At 39.6% G+C, this 22,046-nt stretch overlaps 1 protein-coding gene and 1 pseudogene across 3 annotated transcripts; one reads left to right on the top strand and one right to left on the bottom strand.

Annotated features, from left to right (window-relative positions):
• Positions 1-13,646: 13,646 nt before the first annotated feature.
• LOC126588825 (uncharacterized) lies at positions 13,647-16,596 on the top strand. 3 transcript variants are annotated; one of them, XM_050253957.1, is made up of 2 exons: positions 13,647-13,896; positions 15,095-16,596. In XM_050253957.1, the coding sequence occupies exon 2, from the start codon at positions 15,114-15,116 to the stop codon at positions 16,332-16,334; it is 1,221 nt and encodes a 406-aa protein (XP_050109914.1). In that variant the 5' UTR covers positions 13,647-13,896; positions 15,095-15,113; the 3' UTR covers positions 16,335-16,596. The 3 variants fall into 3 exon arrangements, with proteins under 3 accessions (XP_050109914.1, XP_050109916.1, XP_050109915.1); XM_050253959.1 differs by lacking the exon at positions 13,647-13,896 and adding an exon at positions 13,973-14,129; XM_050253958.1 differs by lacking the exon at positions 13,647-13,896 and adding an exon at positions 14,145-14,298.
• A 348-nt stretch (positions 16,597-16,944) lies between these two features.
• On the bottom strand, positions 16,945-21,942 carry LOC126588826 (protein TORNADO 1-like; annotated as a pseudogene).
• Positions 21,943-22,046: the final 104 nt, after the last annotated feature.

Here is a 22,046-nt window from a genome sequence, read left to right as displayed (position 1 = left end):
GTGTGTGTGAGGTCTAGGTTTGGCCAACCAAACCAAAAATAACTAAAACTTAAGTTCCACAAGCTTAGGAATAAATTAAATCATTCCAAAACCTAAGCTTAAACCACACCACCACACAATATAACTCAACGCCCAAAGGTATAAAAGAAATTTCCACGCTATCGAGGATAAAATAATATACACATTCATGACGGGCTGTCACACCCCCACTCTGTAATTTAGTCTAAATTCTTATCCCCACTACGTTGTATTAAAAAATAATAATAATGTTGAGTAAGGCTGGGTGTTTCGCAAGTATAAAAGCACTTTTTAATTGAAAGTGCTCCTAATAATATTTGACCAAAAAATAATAAGGAAAACTAATGCAAATGCTTTGAAAACTTCGAGTTTTAACGAAAATTACAAAATAAAGGATAAAATGAATAATACCAGGATTAACTTTTTAGTGTAAAAATATGGTTTTTCGTTAAAGTGAGCATTACTGGGAGTTTTTCGTTAAAGTTCTCATCATATACGTTTTATTGATTACATATGCATTAAGTACAAGACGAACTGCAAATACAAATTTTTTTTATACAAGCGATATTGCGGGAGGAGGATCGTATCGAAGACCTTAAGTACATGAATATACACTTTTAACCATTTGAGCTACAAACCAATTTGTATATATATTGAATGTTATGAGACAAAAATAATTGAATACAGTTTATATATAGTTTGGAGGTTATTGCTTGTATGACTTTCTCATATTGGCTTTTTATTCATTGAGGGGGACACATCAAAGACTAACCAATTTAATGTTTATAGCACAAGAGAAAATCACAAGGTTTAAAAAGGAGGAGGAAGAGCCCCTTAGTTCTGCGGTCTAATGATATATCTCTTTATTTGTAAGTGAGAGGTCTTATATTCGATTATCTCCAAAGATGAATTCAAACCACATTATTGTTAGCTCATTGTGAGACTTGACTCACTCCTCCGCCTCCTTATTGTAGATCATATCGCTTGTTAAAAAAAAAAAAATAAGGAGGAGGAAGAACAAGTCTTCTCCTACCCTTTAATATTTTCTTATTTTTGTCTTAGCATATATTCAAAAAGTTAAATTTCATTTTAAGTTAATTCAAAATAGATGGAGTAGCCCAAGTTTTTATATAGGCTCATGTAGATTTCTTAATTATTCGATGTGAAACTCTAACTTAATACCTCGCAATACAACAATTCCTTATGACTTAATCTAATTGTTTTTGTAAATTTGATATGCTTTAGTTATAGTTCAAATCTTCTGCACTCATACGTGTATGTGACATCTTTAAGGCCCGTTTAAAATCATGACACTTATCCACTAACGGAACCAAAACTTAACAGGTGTCAAAAAGTTAGAGAGGTCACAAAAACCACATATAAAATGAGTGCAGAAGAGAATTGAACTGTGGTTTTGCAGTCTTAAAATTTGTGTTTATACGATTGGAGCTTTTTTTCATGATTTTCGTAGTTTTGTTCGAAAATAAAAAGAGAACATAATTTCTTTTCTATTTTTTTTTTCAATGAGTACAACCAAGATGTAATTATAAGGTGGGGACTGTCCCTTTGTCATTTAGTACATCCATTATGTAATTAGAAGCATTATCCATATCTGCCTATGAATTCAATTAATCTTAATCAAGTTCCTTGCTTACAAAACAATAGTGTATTTGTTTACGAACAACAATTGCCTTAAGTTGGGGAAAGAAATCCTCTCCAGATCATTTTTACCTAATTTTTCTTATTAAACAATTCAAATCCTTAAAATTTGATACAACAGTTAAAAACACGGGCACACTTTAAAAATTATAATAACTTTTGCCGTTGGATCAAATTTCAAATGCTCATATTGTTTGATGAGAAGGATTAGGTGGAAGGATCCGAAGAGGATCCCTTTCCTTCAGTTCAAGGCGTTCGTTAGGTGGGCAAAAAAGAATACTATTGTTCCTTGTCATGATCATTTCCCTTATTTTGGATCTGTTTAATTATTATGCCCTTTCTGCGACTAAGTTGAGTAGTTTTTAAGCTACTTAATGATTGATCTAGTACTTAAGTTATGTATCTTGGATTCTTGATTATTCAAATATTCAAACCTCACAGATTTCTAGAAGACATACTAAAATTAGTATTTGTTGATGCATAAAATCAGTGGGAACTTTGGTACAACAGAAAGTGTTAAGTTTGTGACCTTCACTAGATTGCTCCAGTCACTAGTATGGATAAGTATGTAAATAGATAGAGATAGGGAAGCAAACACAAGATGTACGTGGTTCACCCAGATTGGCTACGTCCACGAAGTAGAGGAGTTCTCATTAATTGTGAAGGGTTTACACAAGTATATAGGTTCAAGCTCTCCTTTAGTGAGTACAAGTGAATGATTTAGTACAAATGACATCTGGAAATATTGTGAGAGAATGATCTCTATTTATAGAAGAGAGTTTCTAGTTTCATTCTGACATTGACACGTGTTGTGTTGTGATTGGCTTCTAATGTTGACACGTGTCGCGTTATGATTGGCTTCTAATGTCGACACGTGTCGCGCTGTGATTGGCCTCCTGGTTGGAAGGAAACTCTTCTAGGTCCTTAACGGTATTACGTTGACCGGTGCTCAGTAGTTTCGGGATTGGTCAAGTATGGTACAAACAGTGCTCCCTTAAGTTCCTGAGTGAGGGAAGTTCCTCGGTTGGAGACTTGCAAGATCCAATCTATTGAGTAATCACGAAACTTCTAAGTACCGAAGTGTGATATCATTTTCACTTGCCTAATCTGTCTCATATGTAGATGTGGCATCTTCTCTGAAAGTACTTTTCCTTCATCCAGGGGTGGTATCTTTAATCGATGAAAATGCACAAGGTAATGTACCAATTTCACTTGAAGCTTACTTGTAGTTTCAGGCTTGGTCAAGTGCGATACAAGCCCTATAGTAGGAGTCCCCCATCGCTGAGCTAGGAGATTTGCCGAATGAGGTAACAGACAAGGTAAGCAATCAGACTTCCAAGCAAGCAACCTGGATCGGAGGTTCGACTTCGGCTTCCGGTTGATTGTCCTCATTCTCCTTGTGTCGTAAACAACAACAAGGATAAGGAGAAGCAAATGGAGAAGAGATGATATGTGATACTTTTGCTTTTGAAGAAGTAACTTTCCATAGGTTTATTCTTGAATTGGGCTGGAGGTTTTCTGGTTTCCTCCAGAGTATAAGGCCGACTCAAGAATTTGAGGGTCAAAACAGGTCCATCAAATCTAGAATACGTTTGACCCTGATGATATGGGATACTTTTGCTATTGACAAAGTAGTGGATGTATCGGCACGTGTTCTGCTATGCTTGTCTCTACATGCTTCCTTGTATCCTTCTCACTTACCCTATATGTTCCTCAGGCAGATGTGGTATCTTCTCTGGAAGCATAAGATGTTGAAGATGAGTACTCGAAAGCAATGCCAGGTAAGTAATCAGGCAAGGGGTTCCAGGCAGTCAGTTTTTTATTGGAAGCTTGATTCTAAGTGCTGACTGATTGCTCTCTTTCTCCTTGTCTTGCAGGTAAGAATAAGGTCAAAAGAAAAGACAGGGAAAAAGCATGATATATGATACTCTTGTTTTTAACCCTGATGATATGAGATACTCTTGCTCTGGTGTGGCTTGTTTGCAGAGGTATTATCGGGAGGAAAAGAAACTGAGTATTTCGAGAAACTTTGCTGAGAGTGCCCATTCGGATGTGAAGAAAAGTTGAGCATTTTTTTTATTTGCAGGTATGCCTGGCTATGGAGGATGGAGGTCGACATATATAGGAGTCTCCTTAACAACAAGTAGTAGTGCTATTCCTTTACCCTTCTTGGTCATAGCAATGTAGTGGGAGCTGCAAGTTTCACGTGTTTTAACTTTGTCAGAGCACTTTGAAAAAGTGGTCTGTGGTATCTGGAAAGCTGATGTTGCGTGTGAAGATTGCAGATAAGCTTCATCCAAGGAAATCTGGCTCTCGAAGTTTTGAGAATGGTGCCTCTTCGATTTTCGAATAAGCAATCTTGTCGAGGATCTGGCTCTCGAGATTCAGAGAACGGTGCCTCTTCGATTTTTGAGAAAGCAATCTTGTTGGGAGTTTGACTCTTGAGATTCGGAGAGCAGTGTCTATTCGATTTTTGAGAAAGTAATCCTGTTGGGAGTCTGGCTCTCGAGATTCGGAAGGTGGTGCCTCTTCGATTTTTGAGCACGTAATCCTGTTAGGAGTTTGGCTATCGAGATTTGGAGAGCTGTGCCTCTTCGATTTTTGAGAAAGCAATCTTGTTGGGAGTCTGACTCTTGAGATTCAAAGAGCAGTGTCTCTTCGATTTTTGAGAAAGTAATCCTGTTGGGAGTCTGGCTCTAGAGATTCAGAGGGTTGTGCCTCTTCGATTTTTAAGAAGCAATCTTATTGGGAGTGTTTTCTCGGATGTGAGTAAAGGTTGGGCATTTTTGCCAGTCTGCCTTGCCACGGAGCACGGAGGTTGACACACATTAGGACTTTCTAGTTATCAAGCAGTGGTGCTGTTCCTTTACCCTTGTGGGTAATAGTAGGGTAGCTGGACCTTCAAAATTTATGTGTCTAAACTTTGTCAGAGATCTTTGGCAAAGTTATATATGGTACCCGAGGAGCTGATGTTGCGTGTGGAAAGTGGTGCGTCTTCGGAATCCGGAAAGTGGTGCCTCTTTGATTTTTGAACCAACGACCCTGTTGCCCTTTCTTTTATAAGGGCACCAATTGTGTGCAAGAAGTACATTCAGAGAGTTATTGCTTGTAGGAATTTTCCCCTTACTTCAGAGATTTATTGCACCTCATTTATCCTTCATCATTTCTGAGAATGTCTGGCCCATCCGACCGTCATTTTGACTTGAACTTTGGTGAAGAGGCAGCCATGCCTTCTCAAGACAACATATGGCGCCCATCCTTCTTATCCCCTACTGGTCATCTTACTGTTGGGGACTCTGTGATGAAGAATGATATGACCGCTGCGGTGGTGGCCAGGAACATTCTCACTCCTAAAGATAACAGACTACTTTCCAAACGGTCTGATGAGTTGGCTGTTAAGGATTCTCTGGCTTTCAGTGTTCAGTGTGCAGGTTATGTGTCTAATATGGCCCAACGCCTATTTGCTCAAACCTGCCAAGTTGAATCATTGGCGGCTGAAGTGATAAGTCTCAAACAGGAGATCAGAGGGCTCAAGCATGAAAATAAACAGTTACACATGCTCGCACATGACTATGCTACAAACATGAAGAGGAAGCTCGACCAGCTGCAGGAATCTGATGGTCAGATTTTACTTGATCATCAAAGGTTTGTAGGTTGGTTCCAAAGGCATTTATTGCCTTTGTCTTCTAAGGTTGTACCGCGCAATGAAGCTCCAAATGATCAACCTTTGGTGCCTCTTCCTACTGGGGTTTTACCTAGTACTGAGGCTCTGAGTAATCACCCTCTGGTGCCTCCTCTTTTTGGGGCTCTGCCAACTGCTGAGACTTCTCCTGAGCAACCTTTATGAAGGCTCCATCTTGTTTGTTTATTTTGATTCATGTATATGTAAATATTTGTAACTTATCAGAGATATCAATAAACAAGCTTTGCTTCATTTCAACGTATTGTGTTAAATACACCAAGGCCTTCTTCACTAAGTTCTTTGAATTTTTCCTTTTGTTGAATCTTATATGTTGAAGCTTTGTGAGTGAATCATGTAGGTTGAGGTAGTGCTCCCTTAATTTCCCGAGTGAGGAAAACTTCTCGGTTGGAGACTTGAAAAAATCCAAGTCACTGAGTGGTCATGAGACTTCCGAGTATCAAGGTGCAGTAGCATATGGTAGGAGTCCCCCAAGTCTCCGGTCGAGGGAGTTGACGAAGAAGGTGTCTTACTAGTAGCCAAGTTTCCAAAGTAACAAAACTTCACCATTTTCCTTTCTAAGTGGTAGCCCAAAACTCCTCCTTCATATATATTTGTTATGAAATTTGTTACGTCCAAAGAAGATGAGGCCTAGGCTTTTTTTTTTTTTTTTGAATTTTTGAATTTTTGAATTTTCGAATTTCCCAATTTTTGAATTTTTGAATTTCACCCATATATATAGTTTTATATGTGAAGCTTTGTAGGTGAAGCTTTGTTGGGTACCATGAATTGAGTTTGCTTCACACTATCTTGATCAAGATAGTGTGAAGCTTTTGTAGGTGAAGCTTTTGTGTTGAAGCTTTGTAGGTGAAGCTTTTGTGGGTGAAGCTTTTGTGGTGGGTGAAGATTTTGTTGGTGAAGCTTTTGTGGTGGGGGAAGCTTTTGTGGGTGAAGCTTTTATGGTGGGGGTAGCTGTTGTAGGGGAAGCTTTTGTTGGTGAAACTTTTATGGGTGAAGCTTTTGTGGTGGGTGAAGCTTTTGTTTGTGAAACTTTTGTCTGTGAAGCTTTTATGGGTGAAGCTTTTGTAGGTGAAGCTATTGTGGGTGAAGCTTTTGTAGGTGAAGCTATTGTGGGTGAAGCTTTTGTAGGTGAAGCTTTGGAGTTGAAGCTTTGTAGGTGAAGCTATGGAGTTGAAGCTTTTGTTGGGTACCATGAATTGATTTTGCTTCACACTATCATGATCAAGATAGTGTGAAGCTTTTGAGAATTTGTAGTTGTCCTCCATTGATGAAACTTTTGTTGGTGAAGCTTTGTTGGGTACCACGAATTGATTTTGCTTCACACTATCATGATCAAGATAGTGTGAAGCTTTTGAGAATTTGTAGTTGTCCTCCATTGATGAACCTTTGCTGAATTTCCCTTTTTTTTTTTTTGGAAACTAAAAATTTGAAAATGTGAGAGAGACAACATATAAATTTTTTGCTTCCACACTGTTGAGCAAGAGATTGTGATGCAAGCCATACCTCGTAGTAGTCGAAGGTTTGGATGAACCATATAAATTGAATTTGCTTCGAACAGTCTTGAATTTGCCTCAAATGTTTGAGAATTGTAGTTGCCTTCCATTGATGAAGCTTTTGTTGGCACCATAAATTGGTTTTGCTTAACACTATCTTGATCAAGAGTGTGTGAAGCTTTTGAGAATTGTGGTTGCCCTCCATTGATGAAGCTCTTGTTGGCACAATAAATTGGTTTTGCTTCACACTGTCTTGATCAAAAGTGTGTGACGCTTTTGAGAATTATGATTAAATTCCTTTGATGAAGCTTTTGTTGGCACCATAAATTGGTTTTGCTTCACACTGTCTTGATCAAGAGTGTGTGAAGTTTTTGAGAATTGTGGTTGCCCTTCATTGATGAAGCGCTTGTTTGCGCTATAAATTGGTTTTGCTTCACATTGTCTTGATCAAGAGTGTGTAAAGCTTTTGAGAATTGTGGTTGAACTCCTTTAATGAAGCTCTTGTTGGCATCATAAATTGGTTTTGCTTCACACTGTCTTGATCAATAGTGTGAAGCTTTCTACGAGTTGTAGTGTTTGCATTGTTATAGAGGGGAAATGTCTGAAGCAGATGCAAGAGGGCTAAATAGCTTGATCTTTGTATGCCATGCACTGAAGTTGTTGTTGGCTTGCAATAAAACTTTGTTGGTGACTATAACTCTCGTTGGGCATAAGTGCTCCCCTAGTTGAGTTGTCAAGCTTGAGGGTTTTTGATTATTTGTGAATGCTAGGAGTTCACATGTACAAGTTGTACCACTCGTCTTTTGGTAGGTGGAATGAATGGTGAGTTGCTTTCATCACTTGGTTGGTGGTACGAAGGTGAGTTCCTTCATCACCTTTCATCACATTTCATCACCTGGTTAGTGGCACGAAGATGAGTTCCTTTTTCACCTGATTGGTGGTATGAATGGCAAGTTGCCAAATGATATTAGAGTACATGTTATACATTTCATCACCTGGTTGGTGGCATGAAGGAGAGTACGGGTTGTACATTTCATTACCTGGTTGGTGGCATGAAGATGAGTTCTTTCTTCACCTGGTTAGTGGCATGAGTGGTAAGTTGCCAAATAATATTAGACTACTGGTTGTACATTTCATCACCTGGTTGATGGCATGAAGGAGAGTACGGGTTGTACATTTCATCACTTGGTTTGTGGCATGAAGATGAGTTCTTTCTTCACCTGGTTGGTGGCATGAATGGCAAGTTGCCAAATGATATTAGAGTACGGGTTGTACATTTCATCACCTGGTTGGTGGCATTTATGAGAGTACGAGCTGTACATTTCATCACTTGGTTGGTGGCATGAAGATAAATGTTCCTTCTTCACCTGGTTGGTGACATGAGTGACAAGTTGCCAAATGATATTAGAGTATGGGTTGTACATTTCATCACCTGGTTTGTGGCATGAAGGAGAGTACGGGTTGTACATTTCATCACCTGGTTGGTAGCATGAAGATGAGTTCCTTCTTCACATTTCATCATCTGGTTGGTGAGAATAAGGGCAAGGTGTCGAGGCACATTGTAGCAAGTGTCGAAGACACAAAGTATGTTGAACCCTTTCGAAGCACAGTTGGCTTATGTATGGATGTGTTGGAATGTATGATGTTTATGTATGAATGTGTTGGAATGTATGATGTTTATGTATGAATGTGTTGGAATGTATAATGTTTATATTAATTGATATGAGTGATGCTTATGAATGTTTTGTTATGCATGAAGGGATCCATGCTTTTGATATGTGAACCATGTTGGTTGTAACACTTAGTATCACATACTTTGTGTCAAAGTACGCATGTTGAAGCTATGAGTTGAAGTATAAGGGTAGGTCAGCGTAGACCAAGTGTTCCAGTGCTAGGAACACAAAAGACTCAGAAGAAGTTGTCTGAATTCCCTCTTCTTTAAATATTTGCCAAATGGCTTGTGTGACACAAGATCTCAAGCGGTTGAGAGTCAAAACATTTGTAATGTGTATGCCTTCTTATAATAGCATTTTCTTCAGTACCTAGTACTCCACTTTGAAAGAGTGAGGCTTGGCCCCATAGTCATAATAGTCGATGGTACGTTCACCCCTGGTTGTCTTGATACGAACTTTTATCCCTCTTGTTGTAATGGGCTTGCTGAGAGTAAAAATCCTTCATCTTACCAAGAGACAAATACATTTGGTGACTTAACGAGTAGCTAAATGAGTCAGGAGATGATGCAATAGGTGTTTGAATGGCCAATATATTCTCACTTGGTAGAATTTGACTTCCACTTTCCATTTGTTGATAGGGGTTAACCATATGGGGGATCCCTTGTATGTCATTGCTTCGACGGAGGCGTGGTTGTAGGCATGTGCCATCACCTTAGAGTAAGTCTTCTAAGTGTTGGCATTGATCATGTACTTGAAGAAATAATCACGTAGGCCTGCCATGAAGGCCTTGAGGGCGGTCTTGTCATCTACCTCAGTGCAACGAGAATACTCATGGCTGAAGCGACCGACATGCAACGAGAATACTCATGGTTGAAGCGACCGACATACTTTCGTAGTGACTCGTCCGGCTTCTGGCGAATAGTGTACAAGTCATCTGCAGAATACAAGTGATCGATCTGGAAGATGTGTTGAGAGACAAACAGTTTCCTTAATTCCTCAAATGAGTCTATTGTCTTAGGTGGAAGACAGCAATACCAGTTTAGAGCTCCGCCAGAGAGGATGAAGGGGAATAGAAGACATCGCTATTCGTCGGTGTGCATCTAATATGCCATGGTGGATTCAAAGAGGTTAAGGTGTTCAATTGGGTCCTCCCTTCCAGTATAGAGTTGTAAACCAAGTTTTTGTTTTGTCTTCGCTTGAAGGGGGTGTCGAGGATCCTTCTTGTGAGAGGGCCAAGCCTGGGTTGGTTCCATTCAGGTATCTCGGCCTGACGTTCGACCTTCAACTTGTTTACTTCCTCAATGAGCTGTAGGACAATGGGGTCCTAAGTGGAGTCATGTACCACTGAAATTTTCTTTCGTAAGTCTCCATCGCCTCTTGGAAGTAGGAAAGTTTGAGCAAGGGCGTGTGGTTTTTTCTTGGACTCGCTATATTGACTTCTAGGCCGAGTCTGTCGGAATACCTCAAAGTCCCCCGTACCTTCATGTTCATCTGGGACCTGTCGTTCCTTCCCTAGATTGGCAGCTGGCCTGGGTCGTGGGAGGGGACCGAGTCTTTCAGAAACCCTTGGGTCATTGATCTTCGAGCATATGTGGAGGGGATTCTCTCGATGTTACTTTAGAAAGTCTCGGCAGTCACAATAAACGACTTTCGATCCTTCCAACCCTTCTGCAAGGATGTGTCTTCCTCCATTTCTTCTACTTCGGGTTGAAGCATCTGGGTTGAGAGAAGTTTCATGTTGATCAATGTTTTGATGATTAGCTCGCTCCTCATCAGGGATACCCATGTCGAAGGGAGGTGACCCTCGGTGTTGGGGGGCACCCAGATGATGGTTAATATCCATAGGGGTAACGAGCTCGCGTGTTTCAGTACGCCTAGTTTCGTGGAGTGTCTCAAAGAGCTTCTCATACTGCTCCTGGAGGACCTCATTCTTCATTGCTATCTTGTTGTTCTGAGCTTCTAGCTCATCGACTTTAGCTTGAAGAGCAACCCTCTTTCCTTCATTTTTTCGTTGCTTCGCACTAGGTGCAAGAGGGGTGTCATTCTGTATGTTGTGTCTTCCTTCGTTCCCCATGTTGGAAAGGGATGCCTGGTCAAAAGAGAGTGTACGAATGGTGCAAACCAGCTTGGCAAAGCTGAAGAGAGTGGGAATAAGTGTCGTTCCCACAGACGGCGCCAAATGTTGATGCATAAAATCAGTGGGGACTTTGGTACAACAGAAAGTGTTAAGTTTGTGACCTTCACTAGATTGCTCCAGTCACTAGTATGGATAAGTATGTAAATGGATAGAGATAGGGAAGCCAACACAAGGTGTTCGTGGTTCACCCAGATTGGCTACGTCCACGGAGTAGAGGAGTTCTCATTAATTGTGAAGGGTTTACACAAGTACATAGGTTTAAGCTCTCATTTAGTGAGTATAAGTGAATGATTTAGTACAAATGACATCTGGAAATATTGTGAGAGAATGATCTCTATTTATAGAAAAGAGTTTCTAGTTTCATTCTGACATTGACACGTGTCGTGTTGTGATTGGCTTCTGATGTCGACACGCGTCGCGCTGTGATTGGCCTCCTGGTTGGAGGGAAACTCTTCTGGGTCCTTGACGGTATAACGTTGACCGGTGCTCAGTAGTTTCGGGATTGGTCAAGTATGGTACAAACAATATTATTTTTCCAATCGTACTTTTGTAATTGAGCAATAATGTCAAACAGAACTATGCAGGGCTCTCTTGTGAACCGCCTTTAACAAGAGAGCCTAGGTGGGTTGATAGAATTTGAATCTATGCAGGGCTCTCCAAGTAGGCAGGCTAGGCGAGCCTAGGTGGGTTGGGTGGCTTATATGTTACATAAGAACATCTCTAAAGAAGTTAGCAAATTTTTTCTTTAAAAATGTCCTTTGCTAACTTATTTAGATTTTTTTTAAAATTTTTTTTGCTAGGTAATAAACTTTATTAAGATAAGAAGAATCCTCAAGAACAGCTGGAACCCATGCAGTCAAATGCAAATGCTTGGTGTGCCTCACTAGGAAGTACCCTATTCCTAATACAAATGTAGTCAACATTGTGACTAATGAAACTAATAGCATATGCGAGGAAGTTGGCTTGTCTATAAATATGTTACCACTGAATAGAATCAAAAGAGGCTGCCAGCCGTTTGATGTGCCTTCATTAGATCTTGCAATGTCGAGAATCCCATCTATTTTAAAAATACTTTTGAATAAAATATGGATCCAACTAGTACACTTGAAAATTATTTGGTCTTTAAATGTCGTTTGTGAGGTCCAAATTTTATTTTCAAATTTTTTACTAAATAATACTTTTGAATAAAATATATTGCAGGACCCAATTTGCTAACATGAAGAATTAACAACTGATATTGTAAATATACAAGGTTAGTTGCCACTTCTTTAATTTGTTGAATGAGTTGCTACTTTTGTCAGAGATGCATTTTTTTACGTAGCACATCTAATCTATCTTTGCTACCCAATTGCTACATACCTCAAGGATCCTCTAACAAATTTAATTAAAATAAGAAAACTGCCTATACTCGCCTAATTCCCTAGACTCTAAACTCCAACCCGCCGGCGCCTAGTGCTTTTTAAAACATTGGGTACTACACTTAGATGATTATACCAAACTAAGTTAGCTACACAAATTAAGGAAAGAAATCATAGTTAGAATTTGGTATAGCTCATGTCACACTTCATCTCAAGTTCATGCATCGCTACTACCACAAAAGCCCAACTTGATAAAGAAGTTGTTGAATACTTTACCAAACACTATCTTTGTAATACATCTGTCATTTGATAATCTGACTTCACAAATGGCCAGATATAATAATCTTTGCTTCCAGCTTATCAACCTCAACATGGTGAATTAAATTATGCACAATATCAATGGTAGTTTTGTTGTAGCCATTTAGTTCAAAAAAATCAAAACAAATCAAGAGACAATAAAAAAGAAGTGTAGAGATCATTTCTCGTTAGTAAAATATAAACATCAAATAGTCAGAGTATTTTAACCAATAAGTTTCATATTAGAAGCATAAAATTCATAGATTGAAAGTTAACTATCATTTTCGACTTGGTAGGGTAGACACACTTCTTGTTAATTTTTGTTTTTTAATCTTTATCAATTCACTCGTTTCAATAATAAAAAATTAAAAAATTATGTGAAAAGTAAAAATGAATGGTCACGTACCAAAAAGAAAACACCTCTAATGGGAAAGCGTTGGCAGTGAAGCTGGAACACCGTAAAAAGAAAAAGAAGAGCAGAAATGTAGAGACAAGCCATATGTTTCATGTCCCCACCAACAAATGCGCACTCATTTCTTCTCTGATTGGTCTGCCTTTCACACCGTGTGGGGCAGTGTTTCTGCAAACCCCACCCCTTTGGATCATAAAACAAAAATAAATTAAAAAAGTAAGTGCCCAAAAGTAAAAATATCCCAAAAAGGAAATAAGACCCCAAAAGGATATTTATTATATAGATAATGTTTGAAAGTTTAAATTTACAAGCTAAATAATGTGTTACCAATAGGAATAAACATGTTTATCAATATTTAAATAATAAACTAATCATCAACTTCTATATCCTTTAGTTTTGAAAACATTATCTATAAATTTAGTCTCTTTAGCATAACACAACTGACCTTTAAAGGATTTGAGAGATTTTTTGATGTATTTAGAAGGCGAATTAGTACATTACTTATATAAATTTAGGGAAACAAAAACGGACATTATTTATCTACTTACGTTACATACATGAAAAAATATATTTTTGCAATTGAATTTTCTCATTCTCGCTTATTGGTTTATTTCTCATACTACAACATGACATAGTTTGTAAAATTTGATTTTCATAGCATTACTTAAAGAAAAATGAGAGTCAAAAATATAAAACAAGAAGTTTGAAATGAGAAGATAGTAGTTCTGTTAGGGTAGTGGTAATGTTATCCACATTTAATTTTACTTCACACATATTCTTTTAATTCTAAGCATCGAATTCAATAAATTGAAGAAGAACAAATATAAAAAATTAATAGATGTATGATAGGTAAAATTAAGTGTTTGAATAACACTATCGTACGTTATTATATATTATCATCCAATACACAACCGCATAGGCTTTCCGACAAGCTTCAACCCACACCCGCATTTCTCCATTAGATTATCTTTATCATTATTCCTTCTCTGTCCTTCAGAAGCTTTGTTTCATTAGCAGTAGCAGCAGCAGCAACAGTATAATCTCGACTGATGAACTGAGTGTCTTTGGGTCTTGGTCGGATCTTCAATTGGAGACACAAATTTCAAATTTCAAGCAAATCGCTTTGACTTTCTAGCTAAAGAGCCAAAGGTAATGGAAAAAGGAGCAAACCCATCTCAGCTTTTGCTTTATTTTATTGTTACTTGCTCTTTTGGGAGCTATTTGTTCATTTTTTTGGTTCGTTTTATGTGACTTTTCGAAGGATTCAAGGGTCGAATTTTGTTTTTGGAATTCTGTGGCACGATCTTGGTCGCTGTGCTTTCGTTTCCCTGTTTTGCTCCCTTGGATTGCGGTGGTAGAATATAATCTCTGTTTGTAGAAAAGTAGGTGGCTTTATTGGACTGTGCAAATATCTTTGCATTATTATTGAAGGGTTTGCTTGTTTTTAAGTTTGGGGTTGTGTGTTTTGGAGGAGCTTACTGGCAAAGTGCTTTTTTGGGGTTTTTGGCTTCTGGGTTTTGCTTGTTTTTGGTTGATGTGAAAGATTTCAAGGTAAGGATTTCTGGGTTCTGAGATTGTTCAAATGGGTTTTGATCTTTGAATTACAAGAAATATTTGTGTAGTTTTATATCTTGCATTATTGCTTAAGGGTTTGCTTCTTTTTAAGTTTGGGGTTGTGGTGGGTTTTGGAGGAGCCTACTGGAAAAGTGCTTTTTGGGGTTTTTGGCTTCTGGGTTTTGCCTTTTTTTGGTTTGTGTGAAGGATTTCAAGGTAAGGGTGTCTGGGTTTTGAGCTTGTTCAAGTGGGTTTTGATCTTTCAATTACAAGAAATTTTTGTTTAATTTTTTATCTTGCTGAAGTTAATAGGTTTGTGTACTCTCAGTTTCTTGTGGTGCTTATGCTATGGTTTGGGGTTTGAGTGATTCTTATGAAAGTTCCTTCTATGAATGTTTGGCTTCTAAATTCTATATGTTTGAGAATTGGTGTTTATTTCTGGACATGCTAGGATTTTGTTATATTTTATTTTGGGGTCTCGTTTTAAGCATCATAGAAGGTTACAATTTGTGTTCGACTGACGCCTTGGATTTAAACTAAAACGGTTCGAGTTTCTAATTTATGCGGTAACCACGCCTTGGATTTTACTAGAATCGTACGAATTTCTAATTTATGCCTTAAGGTGTTCTATATTCGAATTGGCTTTATATGTTTTTAGTCTAAATTGTATCCAGTCCAGCTAAATATCTGAGCTGGGTCTTTGGAATTAACTAGGTGGTACTTTCCAATTTTAGACTTATAATTTTGGAGTGACTCGAGTTTTCTCAGAAAGATCTTTGTTGTGCTTTGTCAGGTTAACTTCCTAGGTGTTTATGATCATGGATTCTCCTCAATCTCTTGTGTCTCCATTCAAAAGCTCTGTTGCCGAGCCTGAGAAGCAGTTCATTCGTACCAATGGCCCCGCATCCAATGCAACTGATGCCAATATAGCTTGTAACTCAGAGAACTTCATTGGTGTTCTCGAGGTTTACGTTCATCAGGCTAGGGACATCCAGAACATCTGCATATACCACAAGCAAGATGTCTACGCTAAGCTATGCCTGACGAGTGATCCTGAAAACACAGTCTCCACCAAGACCATTAACGGCGGTGGTCAAAATCCAGTCTTCAATGACAATGTCCAGCTCAATGTTCGGAGTGTTGATTCCTCCCTCAAATGCGAGATTTGGATGCTGAGCAGGGTCAAGAATTATCTTCAAGATCAGTTGCTGGGGTTTTCTTTGGTGCCTTTGTCGGAGGTCCTCGTTAAGAATGGGAAGTTAGAGAAAGAGTTCTCTCTTTCTTCAACTGATCTGTTTCATTCCCCAGCAGGGTTTGTCCAGTTGTCCCTCTCGTACACTGGAGATATGCCAGAAGTAATGTCCTTGGCCTCAAATCCTATTGTGCAGGACTCGGAGACAGCTGAGTCATGTGAATTAGATAGGTTAGAGTTCCCAGATCCGAACATTGACAATGAAGACCAGAGAATGGTTTCAGAGTACATTAAGATCCCATGTTCTGAATTTGAGTCTCAAAGCTCTGATAGCTTTGTCACTGCTGACACTGAAACTCAGGTTATTTCCGAAGTGGGTGTTCATGCTGTTGAAGGTTTCTCGACTGCTACTGTTGAATCTACTCCTGTTCGGAAGCTTGATTCTCCCCCAAGCAGTGTGTCAACTAATGGTGTTTCATCTCCATCGGGTCATACAAGCTCAGAGTCGTATGATGCTCCATCAGCTGTGAAATCTCCAAACCAGGAAGAGAAAAAGGTGGATAAAGATGATGAGATTAATTCGTCTGGTGGGGTGCCAAGTGAGACATTTGAGAATCCTACTGTCACAGTCACCGTTCCAGAGCATACAGCGGTGCAGCAGGATTTTGTAGACATGTACATGAAAAGCATGCAGCAATTCACCGAGTCCTTGGCAAAAATGAAGCTTCCGTTGGACCTTGAATCACCAACCAGTTCAGGAAACTCGAGCACTGATCAGAAAATACAGACACCAAAGAGCAGTGGTTCCCGGGTGTTTTATGGCAGTAGGGCTTTCTTCTGAGCTTTCGTTTCACTTCATCGGAGGAAGAAAAACAGGTGACTCTAGATTTTAGATTACTCGTACTGATGTGTAATAATGTTTTATGTATTGTGGTGTTTCCCTTTGTATGTTGAGGTGCTTTAGATGTCACGAAAATCTTGACTTGTACTTGTTACAAGCTCTGTTCTATCACCTTGTATTAGTATTAGCGTATAAGAACTTCTGTTACATCTTTCCTCCTTGTATCTACTTTTGATTTTAACCTTAATTTTTCGATATCAAACTCCGTCCAACTATGTGCTAATCATGAGTTATGTTATAATCCCACAATCACATGGTGTGATTAACCTCAAAAGTTTGAAAGGCCAGATCAGCTGCAGCTGTGCTTTCGGCCATTTAACGTGATTGGTTTCATAATCCAACGGATCTAATCATGAAAAGGCAAAAAGAATCCACCAGAGATCTTATCCATCCCCATCCATGTGACTTGGACAAGTTTGGTTAATCTTCCATTATTTCATACATCTCCTTCAAAAGTCGATGTTTTTTTGCCTCTTGAAAAGTAGGTGTATAATTTGATTACGTAATTAGTGTAATCTCCGTGACAATTGTTAATGTTAGTGATAAATACTTTCAAGAATCAAATATATAAAACTCCTCACATGCTAACGGCTGATGATATCAAGTACAATAATAGTCGGGTGCAATAACAGTTTGGTTCAGGATTTTTTTCCTTTCAAGACGGTGTTTCAAGTGTTTAGTTACGAGCTTATACTGAAATTTCGGGATCTTTGTAGCAGAAGACAAATAAAGAAAATATTGATTACAACATCAAAGGGGAAATCTAGGATTCGGGTTATCCAATTCCAAACCATTTCAGATGCATAATTTCAAAGGGGCACTTCAATTATTTCATGCGCTCTGAGGTTAATATGCCTCCTGCAGATCCATGCAATCTGCCTATCGTCTCTGTATCTCACTCTCCATAACCTGAACTTCTCAGCGATATCCTTTCTGGTTGAGCATCTCCGTTCCCTTAGAAAATCCAGAACCCATTGTTGCGCGGTTCTCTGATCTTGCTGGATGTCTCTTGAGCTTTCTGCAGCCTTGCTTCTGCTCCTTGCCTGCCCAATCGCTGCAGCCCCCACTGCACCGGCAGCAACTGCCCCTGCACCTGCGGCTCCATAAAGGAGGGATGAATCGGCCAGGTGGGCAAGTTCCCTGCTCAAATCCGGTATCATTTCTCCCATGCCAGCGGCTAGATTGGCTCCTATCTTGAGATTAAATGTTAGCAGTTTCATGAACTTTGTGGTGTAGGGTGCCAAAGACTTAACGGTCCTGTTGTCAACCTGCATCAGTTCACACCCCATTTGATCTTCAACGACATGCATTTCTCGTTGACATTCCATAACATGTGCAGTCGAATAGCATTCATGCCGGGAACCATGTTGGTGATCAATCTCCTCGAGTAATTTTCTGTTCTAACAAAGTAGAACATATTTGGCACTTCCTTCGATTTGAACGTTGTATGTCACGAGGTAATTCAGTTTGCGATGAAGCTCAGCAAGTAGTCTATGCTCGTAATATCTCAGTCCTTGGATCTCCTGTTTCAAGTCTCTGATTTCTTGCTTAATGATCTTCAGCCTCTGCAAAACCGCTTCAACCCCCTTGGCGATTCCACCAAAAGTTGGATCAACTTTGTCAGGCTCGTCACTTGTGGATATTGTGTTCTCCGGGTTGCTCTCAGGTGGGATTTTCAGTTCTTGAGCAAGGTTGTATAGGTCATGATATCTCTGATGCAGCACTTCACGGAAGTCATCATCTGATAGATAGGAGGTCCCAGGCCAAATCAAAACCAGGTCTTAGGATTTGTCTTCCAGCATCTGAGATTGGATCCCAGGTGTGCTGGTAATCATACATGCTGTCTGCAGGAACAGAAAGTAATGCCTGATTTAATTGTTGCAACGAAACAAACTGCATTTTCCGGTACCTGGGAGGTGTGAGATTTTGAACGCATTCTGGCCATATATTACTAGAAACCAGAATACCTTGACATTTTATTCCAATGCAGTTATTGGAAAGATTGTATTAAAGTTGAGATATTCAAAGCAGATAGCTACGTATTTTATCAATTTGTGCTGAGATTTGTTTTGGAAAATGAGACTCAATAAAATCCAAAATAATTCGAAGAAAAATGTAAACGAAAATTGAAGAGCAAGTTAAAAGGAAGGATTAGGGAAATTCTTGCCTGTAATCGGGGAAAGAAGCCAGGTGTGAGGAACATATGGCTGGAATCATCACATTCAAGATGCCTCCCGGCATAGAGGCCCTCCAGTCTGCTTAACTGCCATCTTTGTGGCTTTTCTCTTCCTTCTTCAAGAATGGAGGGGATCAACAGCAAAGAATTACGATATGATGGGTTTTGTTTGTAACATAGTTCCAGTTTAAGCATCATTCGCACAAGATCACTTGCATCCAAGTTCTCAAATACCTTCGAATCCATTCCAGGAATCGGACTCTGCAAGCTTCCTCTTAGAATCTTCTCCAAATCTTTCTTGCTGATGAATCGATTTTTCTCATTGGAGTTTTAGTTTCTTACATCAAGTCTTATTAGTTGGGAGCAGCCTCTCCATAAATGGGGGTAAGGCTAGCCGACATTCACCTCTCCCAGACCCTGCGTAAAGCGGGAGCCTTGTGCACTGGGTACGACGACGACATCAAGTCTTATTAGTTGGCCAAGCACCTCGCCGCAGAACCACTCACAATCTAAGATCAGAAACCCGAGCTCATAAATAAATTACCTCTCCTATGTGATGAAGACAAGTAGCAACAACCCATCTCCTCATTTCCACCTCCTCTTTATTATCGTGTCTTGATCGAATTCTTGGTGATGGAACCTTTACTTGGCATAGCTCGTTGAACTCCTTCCACTGCATCGCAGGCTTGTTGTAGTTCTCGGATCTCCAATCTGATAGTATTTGTGTCAGATCATTGCACAGCTGATAGATTCTTGGGACCCTTTGGAGAACTGTCTTGCTTGTCTTTAGAAGGTGGTGAGTGAGCTTACTCACTGATGCCAAAGATCTTGCATCAACTGTGAACACTGTCGGGTAGAAGTCAACAAATCCTTGGAACTTGTCTTGCAATTTCTGAATCGAGTTCATAGCAGCCTGTAAGTTTTGTGAAGGTTGATTGATTTTGTCATAGTGTGAGTACGACTGTGACATTTGGGAGCATGCATTGCTGCACTGCTCTTCTACAGTTTGAGACTATGAACCTGAGCCAGTACTGGAGGTCCTCTTCTATCTCCATTGAGTTTTTCGGTTCTCTGTTGTTCGTTTTCCTGAATAAACTGGATACGATGACAAGAATGACGCACTGCCATGCCCCGGGAACATGAGATTCCATATCGAAATCTTTGTGTTGACCAGCAAGAATTCATGCTGACCAGCAAGATTCCATATCGAAATCTTTGTGTTGTCATCATCTTTGAAAGTCTTTATCTTCATTCCAACTGTTCTAACAGCTTGCTAAACTGGGTTCACTAGAGATCGTACTTAGTCCACGTACGGAAGCTTTGAAGAAGAGAAACTCTGTGATATTGAATTACACAATGTAGTCTTACCTGAAAGTCGAAACCCGAAAAGTTTTTAGGAGATGTCATGTGCTTAAGCCAATTGAATTTTTAAACAAAAGTTTCACAGTTACCTGCATATTTTTGCCCACAGAAGAACACTCTACAACTTTTCAGTACTGGAAGTGGCATGTCTTTAAGAAAATCCATTTCTGGTTCAGCCTTCCCATTCTGCCCTAATCTTTAATGGACCGCATCGGTCTTTCCTGAATTTTGTAGCGGTGTTCTTGCGAGATCAATACTTTCGAGCCAAGGATTTACCTGTAATGTCTCCATGATTGCCTGCAGTACCAGCTCTCCTTGAACACCCATGCAGCCCTGTTACAATAAGTGTCTCAAGCTGGCATTCTTCTCCAAGGTTTTGAAGAGTTTAACAAAATCATCGGGCCTTAAATTTTCATCATCGTATATCCCTAATCGCGTTAAACTTTCATTGGTTGTCAGCATCTGTAAAATGGCTACAAGTCCCTCCCTCCCAATCTTGGTTCTTCCAACCCCAAGTGTTACCGCTTTTAAAGTAATGTTTGCTTGATATTGCAAGGCAGAGAACCTGCTCAAAGGGCAGAGTAAATGCTCAACTCCGATGCCTCCAAACGGGTTTCCATCTAAATACAAGCTCTCCAAGCTCTGGTTTTTGAAGAGTCCAGCTGCTACATACACAACTTCCTTATCTTTCAGCCAAGTTTTCGACAAAATTACCTCTTTGAGGCTCTGGTTCTGTTCCAAAACCCATCGAAACTTCTTTGCCCATCGTGACTTCAACCCCACTCCGGTAAGGTAGAGTGACTTGACAGTTGAGTTCCACCCGAGAGCGCAGGCAACCCTGCAAGCACCCGAAAGATCAAGCCTGTAAATTCTAAGTGTGCTGTTTTCGGGTAGAAATTCAACCACCTTAGAACTTCTTTCTCCGTTTTCTCCACTCCAAACATGGACTTGCACAGTCCTATTTCTTGCTAAAACTGCAGAAACAAGTGGAGTTGCAGTGATTGAATTCGAGTAAAAAATCGTCAACACCTTCAGGGTTGAGTTCACTTCAATCATCTTCGAGAGCTCCTCTGAGCCTTTCGACCCAAATGAGTCTTCCCATATCTGCAACTCCTCCAAGCTCTCATTCACCTTAAGAGCAGAAGCAAGAAATGCAGCTCCAGCAGACCCGATGCCTGATTCCGAAAACATAATCTCTTTGATTACTCTATTCCTCTTCACAATCTCACACAACTCTGCCAAGCATTGTTTGCCCAATCTGTTTCTCCTCAACACCACTTGCTTGATGCTCAAACTACTCTCAAGCAATGCCGAAAGCTCGCAAAGCTGCTGCACTTCCCGCTCGACCCGGTGAAACTCCAAGTTCCTCATAAATTCTGTTCAAGTTGAAGTTAGAAGGTGACTTTTTATTTTTTTTATTTTTTTAACAAGTTAGAAGGTGACTTAGTCACGAAGGAAATTAGGCACCACATTCTGTCCCTTCCAGTCCTAGTATTTTGTGGGAATTGGAAGGGATATAATCTGATCCTAGACAGTAAACGTAACACGAGTCTTGTGGACCACATAATATGTGGTAGTATACACCGCATAATCGATCCGCTATGCTCCACAGCTATGTGGAGCAAATCAATTTATATAATTATCTTTTGTTACATTGGATAATTTCGAAGCCTGAATCTAGTCCAGTCCAACACATTATCCTACCCAACTTTACCACTAGGCTAACCCCGGTTGCTTAATCAATCTATATAATTTAGTGTGGAAGAATCTAGGCAAATCACTAGCAAGGGCCAAGCATACAACATAGGAAAAGACAGGTTTTGAGGGCAAGGACAACTTTGTTGACATTTTAAGCTGCGAGCAATGCTCCTTTTTCTCTTCTTTTCCTTTCCAACTGAAAAGAACAAAGGAATCCTATACAGCACAAGAAAAAGGTGAGCGAGTGTTGGGGGGACAAATAGAAATCTTATGTGATTTCCAATCATTGGGACTCTACCGTTTAGCTTCAATTAAGTTCATCACAAGCAATCATAAAATTACAGAAAATAAAAACCGCACACTGTTTCTCTCCTGCACGCCCTAAAATTATTTACATTTTCCACAGAATTGAGAAG

This window comes from Malus sylvestris, chromosome 11 (assembly GCF_916048215.2).
Source record: "Malus sylvestris chromosome 11, drMalSylv7.2, whole genome shotgun sequence".
In the NCBI taxonomy this organism is placed as follows: domain Eukaryota; kingdom Viridiplantae; phylum Streptophyta; class Magnoliopsida; order Rosales; family Rosaceae; genus Malus; species Malus sylvestris.
Note: the sequence above shows the minus strand (reverse complement) of the source record. Positions and strands in the feature narration are given on the sequence as shown.

Bases quoted from the DNA above. Each gene is read 5' to 3' on its own strand.
- LOC126588825 (XM_050253957.1), top strand. From the start codon at position 15,114: ATGATCATGGATTCTCCTCAATCTCTTGTGTCTCCATTCAAAAGCTCT.